Raw genomic sequence first — 11,601 nt, 5'->3', positions numbered from 1 at the left:
TTGCTGGGTTTGGCAAGCCTTCTTTTCCAGCATTTCTAGTGGAGAGTCCAAAAATGGTTCTGCCTGAACACTGAGCCGTTCTTGTGCCTGCCATCTGGTGGCCAGATACCACAGCTAACTGGACGGGCTGCAGAGACCCAGCTGAGGCTCTGTCTTAAGGATACTGGAGAAAAAAGTAGATCCATGTCTCAGATGGAAATAGGTTTTTGCATGGTTTCCCTGGAGGACAAATAAATGTTGTAAGTCCCATTACCATCTTTCTTCTCTTTCTTAGGATATGATGGAGCTCCTAGAGGAAGATCTTACCTGTCCCATTTGCTGTAGCCTGTTTGATGATCCTCGTGTCCTGCCCTGTTCACACAATTTCTGCAGAAAGTGTCTGGAAGGAATTCTTGAGGGAAACATGCGGAATGTGCTTTGGAGGCCACCCCCTTTCAAGTGCCCCACGTGCAGGAAGGAAACTCCCGTTACTGGAGTCAACAACTTGCAAGTCAACTATTCCCTGAAAGGTATTGTGGAGAAGTATAACAAAATCAAAGTAACTCCGAAAATGCCTGTGTGCAAAGTGCACAGCGGGCAACCCCTTAACATTTTTTGCCGGACAGACATGCAGCTGATCTGTGGGGTTTGTGCCACCCGTGGTGACCATACAAAGCACGTTTTCTGTTCGATTGAAGAAGCTTATTCCCAGGAGAAGCGGGCTTTTGAAACCCTGTTTCAGGGCTTTGAAACTTGGCGTTGTGGAGATGCCCTCTCACGGCTGGATACCTTAGAAACCAGTAAGAGGAAAGCTCTGCAGATGCTGACCAAAGATTCTGACAAAGCGAAGGAGTTCTTTGAGAAGCTGCAGCACACGCTGGAGCAGAAACGAAATGAGATTCTCTCTGACTTTGAGACCATGAAGCTTGCAGTGATGCAGGCCTACGATCCGGAAATCAATAAACTGAACACAATTCTGCAAGAGCAACGGATGGCTTTTAACATCGCAGAGGCCTTCAAAGATGTGTCTGAGCCTATTATATTTCTGCAACAGATGCAGGAGTTCAGGGAAAAAATTAAGGTGCTCAAAGAAACCCCTTTACCTTGTTCCACTGTGGACATCAGCCCTACAATGAAGAGCTTTGATACCAGCCAGTGGAATGGAATAAAACTAGTTGATGTGGACAAACTTTCCTTGCCTCAGGAGAACAACACTTTTAAATTCAAGATTCCCTCAGTCTTTTCACGAAGATTTATAGTGAACTTACTTATTTGCTTGCTTATTCTTGCTGCCACCAGAATGTCCTTTGTGGAGTCAGTCGTTGACAATCTCCAGTGCTGGAAATCTCAATTCTTTACAATTAGCTTGTCCTATTTGGCAGATACAGTGGAGATAGCAGATCATGCAGTCTTTTACTGGGAACAGATGACAGATGGAGCTTCACTTCTAAGAGAAAAGTGTAAAAACTATACATTGGTTGTACTGGATAATGTTGCACAGTTTGTGTGCAAATATAAACTGTTGTGAAGTCCCTGCTGAAGTATAAGAACTGAGAGAGATGTGGTGAGGAAAACAGAGAACTTCTTAAGATTAATTGGTTTTTTAAGACTTCCAGTGAAAACATTCAGAGATGCAAAATGTTTCCAAAACGTTCATACTGTTCACGTACTTTGAGCACTGATAAACTAGAAGATTAAATGGAGCTTTGAAAAACACATTGTTTCTGGATTCTTCTTCCAGTGATGATTATGGGATTATTACTCACTGTAAATAATTTTTCTTACCAAAATATAGGGCCAAACTGTATACTTAGTTTAATGTTAATGTAATTGTAGAATAAGAGAAGAAGTGCCACTTCCTAAAAGGTCATAGTTAAAAATATTTTTTTTCTAACTGGGAGGTGGTTTGGAAAGAGGAAGAACAGTTGTGATTGAGAAGAGCGCTGCACTGAGAGGCTTGTTGAGGGCTGCCCTTCCACTGCAAAACACAGAGTGTGTCATTCACATTCTGGAACTGCTTTCTATCTGAGGATGTTACTTCTGACTGAAATAGATATATGTATTTTTTTGTATAATCAAAGTTTGTAATTATCCTGTGCATTCAGATTACTGTAGATATTGGTTATTGTTTACATGTTCTATATAAAAATGTATCTTCAGGGCAAGCGTAAATTCAAAGAGAAATCGGTTGAGGTTGATAAGAAGAACAAGCTGCGAGATAGTACGTACTTTGCAGATAGTACGTACCTCGCAGTTTACTTTTCCAGCATCAAATTCGTGGGGTAACTGAGCTGTCTTGTCAGATCCATGTTTCTCCGAAGCCACATTTTCTTAAAAAGGTGGCCTTAACGTGCGCAGTTTAGTGCAGTGAAAGGCACGCACGGGTCAGGCACGGGAAGGCAAAGGTGGCAGGTAGAGGAGTTTCTCTCCTGTCCCTCTCTACCTCTCCAGATCGTAATTCAAAAGCCAGGAAAAATGATGGGGTGATTCCTTGGAATAGAGTGTGCAACGTGACAGGAGTATGGATGTGTTTGGAAATGCTTTAGCATTGGAACATATATAGGCTCTTCTACTGTTACTGTATTTTTGTGTACCTTGTTTCAGGAATTAATTGAATTTTCTGAGTGTATTGACTTGGCTGTAGGATAACAGTGATTTAAAGTGAACTGTAGGCTTGAGGTCTCTGAAGTGCCCTTTAAGAACATACGATACTGAAATATGTTGTTTGAAGCACATCTAACCTCTTTTTGCAGTGGTCCTATGAACAGCAATAAAGAGAGTGAAAACATTTAGTTGACATTTCCAGGAAACAAATGTAACGCATGCCATACTTTGGGGGTATTTGTTGGCCTCTCTCAAGGTTTAATAAGTTGTGACGGTCAATTCACTGTCTTCCAGTAGTCCCTGCAAGCTGTTCATTTCAAAAATAAAACACTAAATTCCAAGAATCAAAGTTTCCAAGCAACCAAACCCTGCAAACAAAACTATTGTACATGATATTTACATCGTTGTTGCCTGGGAATCCTGTCGCCGCTCCACACCTCACTCCAAACACTTGAGAAAAGCACTGAATGGTTCTTGCAGCTGCAGATGCCTTGCAGTTTAGGAAAGATCAAGTCACAAACACGTAGATCAGAGAGTTACAATTCTTGAGTGGCTGCGATAGCGATGAGTAATCGAGAGGTGGTCGTTCTGAGCGTGGGAGGTGTGAGATTTGTAACCCGGGCTTCTACCTTGCAGCAGTTCCCTGAGTCCAGGCTAGCACGGATGTTGAACAATGCTGACCAGGAATTTAAAATGGTGAATGGAGAGTTTTTTGTGGACAGAGATGGAACTTTGTTTAGTTACATCATGGACTTCCTGAGGACTCTCCAGGTCTCCTTACCTACTGATTTCTCAGACTATCAGAGGCTGCAGCGAGAAGCAGAATTCTATGGGCTCTACCCTCTGGCCGACCTCCTGAGCCAGGAACACTTGCTGAAACCGAGGCTGGAGATCTTGGAAGTGCGTTTTTCTCTCCAGGAGATGCAGGGCTTTTTCCGGATCTTTGGTTCCTGCAGCACCACTGTTGAGACACTAGCTGAACAGATCACGGTGTTTGCAGGGCAGCAGTCAGGACAGAGCTGGAACAGCCCTTTTCCTTCTCAGAAACCACTCGTTCCACTTCCTTTGGAAAGGCCTTCTCATCACGACTTGGTTTTTCAGTGTGGTACTGACTACTCTGCTGGTGACCAGTTTGTGGCCAGGTACTCTCCCTGGTGTGACTTCTCATTATGGAAACGTCTTCGGGACTTCTAGTTCATGAACTACATGCTACATGGTAGCAAAGCTCTTTTTAAAGAAACTATCAGACAGCTGTCTGAAAGAAAAGAAATAAGTTTCCTTCTTTCTGCTAGTTTAATGTTACCTTTTTCTAGTTCTGAAATATCCAGTTTAATTTCTGTTACACTGATTTGCCTGTTCTTCAACTTTCTAAAATACTGTTCTTGATGTTTGGTTTTGAGTTCTGTTGGGTCTTTCTCTCTCTCTCCCCTTTCCTCCTCACTCGCTCTCCCAGGCTTTAGAATTTCATGGCATCAGTGACCTTCTAGAGAACTTGAAAAACACAGTAAAATGAAGCAAAGGAAACGAAATAAATAAGGACTGAAGTACTGGGGAGGTCTAAAGTCTCCACTAGCTCATGGTCCAAAAGACTTTTGTATGGAAAAGAGGAAAAAGAGAATGGCTAAACAGGGTTAAAAACACCAGTGGGACTGAGATAGCAATTCAGGGATTGGAAAGGTTTTGTAGAGCCTTTTGCAGGGGGGAGGGAGAAGGAAGAAGTTATTAACCATATGCTACACAGTGGGTTTTCTTTGAATCCAGAGCCAGGTTCTGTTTTTATTAAGATTACTGTATATCAGTGATTTTTGTGATAGCAGTATCGTATTCTAATGACAACTTATATTTTTTAAACCAGCTTTTGCTGGATGTCTCTATTATACGGAGACACATTCTTACTGTATAAGAAAATGTAACCTAATTTGTCCTCTGTGGCTGTTAGAACATCTGGAATTTTATGGAAATTTCATTGAAATATTTCCAAAAGGGTTTTTCTCTCTGAATATACAAATCAACACAGCAGACTTTTGATTATGTAAAAAAAAAAAAGAGTTTATCTTTCTTCTAGTTTTCTTTAGCTAAGCAAGTAGAAGAAAAACTACTTTGCATTTGCAAAGCAACATATATTCATGTGCCAGACCTTAACTTTATAGTGTACTACTGGTTTTAATGGACTAAGAGTTGGTTGAGTAGGTTATGGCAACTTAAATAGTGGGGAAAATACTCCTTATTCTTTCCTTTATTTCTTCAGACTTGGTAAAAATTTTCCTCTGCAGATGAATAGAAAAGCTTATCTTGAGTAATGAAACAAGTTGAGTTTGATTATGTTGCCTGCTGAATTTCTATCAACTTAGTCTTTGTGGTGACATGGACTCTTTCGCCTTTTTTGTGCTTTCCATGAATGTTTGGTGTACTTTCCTGTGAACTGTGGAACAGTTTCACCTCTGTCAGCTTATGTATTTTGTAATCGTATTTTTACCTGACTTCTGTTCCTTGAAACGTACTTTATATCAAGTAAAATCATTTGAGGCAATGTGAAAACGATTTTCGTACTTGTTACCAGAAGACCTGCTGTACAAGGTAACTTTGTAATAAATGTCACTGTTTGTAGAGAGAGATCCTGTGCAATGAAAAGTGATGCTCTTGACGTAAATGTGACCTCACTGTCCTTTCCATCATTTACTCTTACCTGAAAAACTGTTGCAGCATTATATAGAGCATGCCATTCACCTCTCCTCCATTAAATGACACGAGATGGAGGTTATCACAGCTATTTCTTAAGAAGGTAAGCTTTGGTGTGGGGGAGAAAAAGAAGGGCTTCTTCCCCAACATGTAATGGGATGAACTGAGAATTGCCGTTCTTATAATGAGGGAAAGATTTTTTTAGAGTTAAATTGTCCTCAAAGGAGGAAAAAATTATCCAGAACCTTGGTTGCTGTAAACCTCTGCAACTGTGCTGACCTGCACCATTTGAGGACCTGCTTTGTTTTAAAAAAAAAATGTTGATTCAATCCTTCAAGAAGTAATTAAAGTGTGTTGTAACTGCTTTTTTCTTATTTCAGGTATGTTTCCATAAAGCCTGATAACAGAAAGCTGATTAACGGTACTAATGTGCTAGGCCTGCTACTTGACACTTTACTCAAAGATGGATTTCACCTCATAAGCACCAGGACAGTCTCCAGCGAAGAAAAAATCGAATGCTACAGTTTTGAAAGGCTGCAGAGGCCAGGAGGCCTTGCCATCACGGTGAACCAAACCCCGGGGAGCTCTGGGGTAGCACAGGCAAAGAGAAGCCAAGTGCAGAAAGGGACATAAAGGCTTTTCCTTTCATCTTTTGAAGGTGGAAGAGGGGTGTGTCAGCACTAGTGGTCTTTTTTTGTTGGCTTGTTTGAAACTGCAACTATTGAGGGAAGTAACAAACAAACAATTTTTTTTTCAAGCATTCAGAAAAAAAAAATTGCTTTCCTGCCTTTTAGCACTCCACCCTCTTCAAGTCTAAATAAAAGAACAACAGATTCAATACTGGGTTTGTGGACCAGATTCTAGCATTTTCAAGGGTTGTTTTTGTTTGTGGCAAAAATTTATATTAGGACTCACCAAAAATGAGCCGTTTTTTCTAGAAAATTGTTTTTATGTTCTGTGCTAATCTGTAAGTAGATTTTAAAGTCATGATGATACATGAAGAAATAACAGCTTGACACAACTGTCATCCCAACAGTTTGGAGAAGTGGCTGGAGGAGGAATGCAAACCTCAACAACTGAATATTGCTTTTACTTTCAAAAGGTACACGTGCACTGATTTTCTTGCAGTTAGCTGAAAGCAACGTAACAGAAACATCCCCAGTTGTACTGCTGTGTGGCTCCAGACATGAGAAAGGGGCTTTGTGAAGCCACAAGTAGTGTCCATGAAATAGCGTGCTACTGTCTCTTGCAGAATACTCCTCTGTCCTCTCCTCCCACTCCAAAAGCATTAAGCTGCTCTTCAGCACTGAGAATTGAATGAGAAAGGTCTTTGTGAACAAAGGGTCAGTTAATTTTTAGAGCTTTAATTATAAAAAGAATGAAAATGTCATAAAGAGTCCTTCAGATGGAAGAGTTAGTACAATTTTAAACAAAACAGTACAGAGGATTTCTTAACGCTTGTTAAGTGCAAAACATATTTAGGAGGAGGGCTTGGCAGAAGTGGCTTTAAAAGCCTTGGGAATGTTAGCCCTGTATGATGCTTTGTAAAGATGCCAAAATTAGCTCAGGTATCAGGAGAGATAAGTTAATGAGGCCTTATAAATTAAGCATCTTTTGTCCTCCCTTCAAGTTGGGGAAAGAAGGTAGCAATAACTTGAAGGATTCATTATTTGAATCTGACTGTTGTTCTTGATAAAACACCATCTTTCCAAAGTTACAGACAGCCAAGTAGAGTTCGTTTGGGCTTTCATGGCTGACTAATTAAATCTGGCTTTTCATTATCTTTAAAATGTGAATTTATTACTTTATTTGCAGCACTTAAAAATGGGGGTGGGTGGTAAGAATCACCCGCTTGTTTCTTGCTATTAGGAGTTTCAGTGAAATGGATCTTCCCAGACTGGTGGTGCCAGTATTGGACATCTCTTTTGCTGCTGCTTCAGTGCATTTTAGCTTGACACAAGTTCAGAAGTTCAGTGGCAACAATGAGGTCCTCTTTGCTTGTTCTAGAGCTTTCTGGGTTGAGAATAACATGATTATGAGATTACATCTCCTAAGATGCTTACTGGTTATACAATGTAATAAATGTTGAGGAACGTGAGTGAATGCTTTTGGTTCAGATGGGATTTTTTTGGGGTCAATAATGTCAATATCATAGAATCATAGAATTGTTTCGGTTGGAAAGGACCTTTAAGATCATGGAGTCCAACTGTAAACGTAGCATGGCCAAGTCCACCACTAAGCCATGTCCCTAAGCACCACATCTACACACCTTCTAAATACCTCCAGAGATGAGGACTCCACCACTTCCCTGGGCAGCCTGTTCCAGTGCCTGACAACCCTTTCAGTGAAGAAATTCTTCCTAATATCCAATCTACTATGTTCATATTCGTCTTGATGTAAGACATTTTTATGTCTGATGAGAACCATCATGTACTGTAACAACCTCCCCAGGGATGTGTTGGAGTCCCCATCGCTAGAAGTTTTCAAGATGCAGTTGGACAGGGTGGTAGATAATCTCGCCCGGGCTCCCTTTCCCACAAAAGGTGGGACCAGATGATCTTTTGAGGTCCCTTCCAGCCTGGGCTGTTGTATGACTCTCTGAAGACCTTCTGTGAAGATCTGTGTCACAGGCCTATCATGGTGGACTTTGAGGTGAGGCTGCTGATGGCAGCAGTCGGGTGACGCAGTAGACAAGTTGTATGGGATGACTGTCCTGACAGGTTGCTGTACTACAAAGACAATGCTACTTGTTTTCTAAGTTCATTTTGAGTTCCCTCTACTGACTTTCCAAAAAAGTTCCCATTCCTCCAATTGGGATAAAACTGAAACCAGTAATGATAAGTATTGAGTGAGGCAGTGACTGTGAATATTGTTGGTGAGGAGGCTTAACCAATAATAGCAAGAAACACAAGACAGAAGTGACAACTTTTTATAGGGAAATGGAAAAAAAAAAGGACTTGAGGCTGTATTTAAACATCATACCTTAAATGATCGCTGATAGCGGCAGTGTAAGCGAAGTGAGACTGGTTTCAGAACCCCTTGTAGTAACCAGATGAGGCTACTTCACCTAATGCAGTAGTGAGTTTATTTTCCTTGCTGTAGCAGCCACTTTGAAAATTGAAGTTTTAATTATTTTTTTTTAAATGAAGTGAAAGAAAATACAAAATATTTCAATTTTTAAAAAGTCCTGGAGTTCTAATCTATGTCATCACTCATGCTCCATGGCTTTGACAAAATGAATATGCGGTACCACCATTTCAGTAACAACTTGTGATGGGCGAGTGCTGAACATTTTCTGGTTCCCCTCGTGGCTTAATTTTTATTCAGCACAAACATCATTCTATGGATGTAATATTTTGGCTCTGGAGAAGTACCCCAGTGCAAGTTCCTGTCCTGTAAAGAACCACACATGCTTTACCTTGGCCGTGTGTCACGTTCTGCTGTGAGACTACATGTCTTTTTGAAGTGAAGCACATGACTGACAGCAATTTTTGGATTCCCAAAGTTCTTCCAGCATTTATTCTAACTTAGCACTCAGCTGAGAAGTGTCATAGAATCGTAGAATCGTTATGGTTGGAAGAGACCTCAAAGATCATCAAGTCCAACCATCTACCCAACACCACCATGCCCACTGAACCCACTAAACCATGTCTTGAAGCGCCACATCTAAACGTTTTTTGAACACCTTCAGGGATGGTGAGTCCACCACCTCCCTGGGGAGCCTGTTCCAACACCTAACGACTCTAACAGTGAAGAAATTCTTCCTAATATCCAACCTGAACCTCCCCTGGCACGACTTGAGACCCTTTCCTCTTGTCCTTGAGACCATTTTCCTCTTTTCACCTTCTGTCACTTGTCCACCTGCAGAGAACATGACTAGGCTCTTAGACAATGCTTTTGTTTTGTTTATTTTTTATTTTAACTGATAGTTGCTTAAATAAGTTTGAGAACGTGTGTCTGTGTCAATAACCCGATAGAAATTTGTTGAAAATGTCTTGACTGAGACCAGTAGGACTTTTAATTGAAGATAATTTGGTATTACGCTGGGTCTCCAAAGGAAAGTACCTTCCTGGATTTCTTCATGCAGAAGGTGGAAGCAGCAATGGTAGAGCTACAGGTGTTGTAGCTTCAAGCTACAACTAAATGGCAGTAATCAAGGAGGAAGAGGTGAAAATATGTTTGTTTGCAGATGAATGAATATAAAAATAGCAGCAGTTTACTAGGAGGATCTTCAGCTGGCTTGGGTAGCTGCTGCCCTCCACATTGCAAGATTATTTATGTTACTGTAAAGTGTTGCTGAACCAGAATGGCAATTTTTCTGTGCCCTCTTTGGAGTGCAGCGTATCCCACAGACACTGAGGCAGTTATTCAGAAGAAGTAGTAGCCAGTATTTGTACTGCACCTTTCCTTCTGAGGTCCCAAACAGGCAGGGGTGAGGTGGGGAGCAGACTGCGCGGTGTGCCAGCGGCAGAGTACTTCACACCGGTGCATTTCCACAGAGGGTCACGGCTGTACAAGCAGAAGTGAATTTGGCTGAGGGGAGCCCAGATTAGCTACGAGTCTGAGTGATTTTAAAAGCCTTCTGGTCAAAATCAGACTATGTGTTAAACGGAGTGGTTTCACCCAAATCTTGGCAGACAAGTCAACGTGATTTTTGCTGGACCAGAAGTGTGACTTGGTCAGGCTTTTACATACACAGAACCAGGAGCTCTGATGGCTCACATCTAGTTCTATTTTTGTTCAAATAGGAATGGGATTTTTTAAAGATTTAGACATTTTTTCCAATTAAGTTGGAATTTGTGATCCCTGACATGATCCACTTCTTCAAGTCATTGCCAGCTTTCTCAAGAGAATTCCTTTTTCCTGGGAAGGTGCAAGATTTGCTGATTTAAGTAAACTTACTGCTGTATTCGCCTTTTTATTCTTCCTTGGATTCAGCAAAAATACGCAAACTGTTCCACTGCCTGAGATGCTAGAAATTGAGTGCCGTAGTGCCGGGCGCAGCCCTCTTGCTCACTAACAGCGAGCAGTGAGCTCTCTTCTGCTTTTTAACGCACAAGTGGACTGCCAGAACAGTACAAAGGGAACCTAAACAGATAACATCGTCATTCTGTCCTACACAGACTGCAGTTTACACCGTAGAAGTAGGTAATCTAAAAAAGAGGCGGTAGCTTGCTGGATTTGCAAAAGGCAGATGATTCAGAAAGACACCACCTCATTTGTCTTGTATTTTCTTTCTTATTTTAATCCCTTTTCCCTCCTTTATAGTTGGATTTCATCCTGTATTTCTATATTCAACACTGTCAAGGGCTTTACCAATACAGTCTTGTGGTGCCTGTTGGATATCCCAACAGAGACCTCACACTTTTTCCACCCCCCTGTTCTTGCACGGTGTTGATGCCCTTTTGTAGGGATTGGTTACACTTTTGTGCTTCTAAGTAACTTCTTGTTTGCTTCTTCCCACACTGGGAAGTTCTCTTACATCCTTCTTATCTCTTCTGGGGACATGTCATTTATTTACCACCTGAATTGTTCAGTAACCTGCTGATACCGGGAAGGAGAGTCTGACGTGAAATACCTTCCTGATCTTTGGGTATTGATTTCAATGTGACAGTTCACGAGGGTTTTTGTTCTTTCAGGAAGTGCAGTCACTGCATTCTTATAGGTTCTGCAGTCAGCCCTCAAAAGATTGTATAATTGATTAAGAACAGATGGTTAAATAAAGTTATTGCAATTGATACTGTTTAGACTAGCAAAAACTGATCTCTTAGCGCTGGCCATAGTACTGGGAAGGTTTTGCCTTTCCTAAGTAATTCCAAACCATTTTTCACTTCCCTGCATAATTGAATCTCAGGGAAAAAGTAGAAGACTCCACCCTAAGATGCAGTATATGAGGAATTAATAGCCACAGGGCAAAAATTGCATCCTGCTCTGCTTCTACAGGCTTGCAAAGAGGGGTAGTAACTTCTGTTCTGACTTTGGAGAAATTTTTCTCCACATTGGGCTGTTCCCACTTTTTACCTATTTTGGTTGGTTTCCAGTTTTCCAGTGCTCAAAAAGAACTCCTTTAATCTGAGCTGAGCAAGGCTGATGGGCTTTTCTCTGTCCCTGGAGCGGATAAGTCTGAGGTATATCCCACACACAATCTGGATGATACTTCGTTTTGATCCACAGCTGAATTCGGCACCAGAAAGCTGCCAGAGTGGATCGGAAGTCCTGTTAGAGATCACAACAAAGGTTCATACCTTTGAATAATTTAAAAAAAAAATATTGTTCCCAGATTGCTGGAAAGATTGCCAAATCCCAGGTTGCTAAATCCCATTGGCAGCCAGTCACTGG

At 41.2% G+C, this 11,601-nt stretch overlaps 2 protein-coding genes across 2 annotated transcripts; both read left to right on the top strand.

Moving 5' to 3' along the window:
* Window positions 1-277: 277 nt before the first annotated feature.
* Window positions 278-1,507, top strand: TRIM13 (tripartite motif containing 13). Its single transcript, XM_009700822.1, has one exon. It carries the CDS (start codon window positions 278-280, stop codon window positions 1,505-1,507), a length of 1,230 nt encoding a protein of 409 aa, XP_009699124.1.
* A 1,640-nt stretch (window positions 1,508-3,147) lies between these two features.
* On the top strand, window positions 3,148-5,895 carry KCNRG (potassium channel regulator). Its single transcript, XM_009700823.1, has 2 exons — window positions 3,148-3,725; window positions 5,643-5,895. Exons 1-2 carry the CDS (start codon window positions 3,148-3,150, stop codon window positions 5,893-5,895), a joined length of 831 nt encoding a protein of 276 aa, XP_009699125.1.
* Window positions 5,896-11,601: the final 5,706 nt, after the last annotated feature.

The sequence above is a fragment of the Cariama cristata genome, unplaced genomic scaffold, assembly GCF_000690535.1.
Source record: "Cariama cristata isolate BGI_N322 unplaced genomic scaffold, ASM69053v1 scaffold17195, whole genome shotgun sequence".
NCBI lineage: Eukaryota > Metazoa > Chordata > Aves > Cariamiformes > Cariamidae > Cariama > Cariama cristata.
Note: the sequence above shows the minus strand (reverse complement) of the source record. Positions and strands in the feature narration are given on the sequence as shown.

Coding starts and splice junctions, on each gene's coding strand:
- TRIM13 (XM_009700822.1), top strand. CDS start 278: ATGATGGAGCTCCTAGAGGAAGATCTTACCTGTCCCATTTGCTGTAGC.
- KCNRG (XM_009700823.1), top strand. CDS start 3,148: ATGAGTAATCGAGAGGTGGTCGTTCTGAGCGTGGGAGGTGTGAGATTT. Junction 3,726..5,642: donor GGTGACCAGTTTGTGGCCAG/GTACTCTCCCTG, acceptor TTCTTATTTCAG/GTATGTTTCCATAAAGCCTG.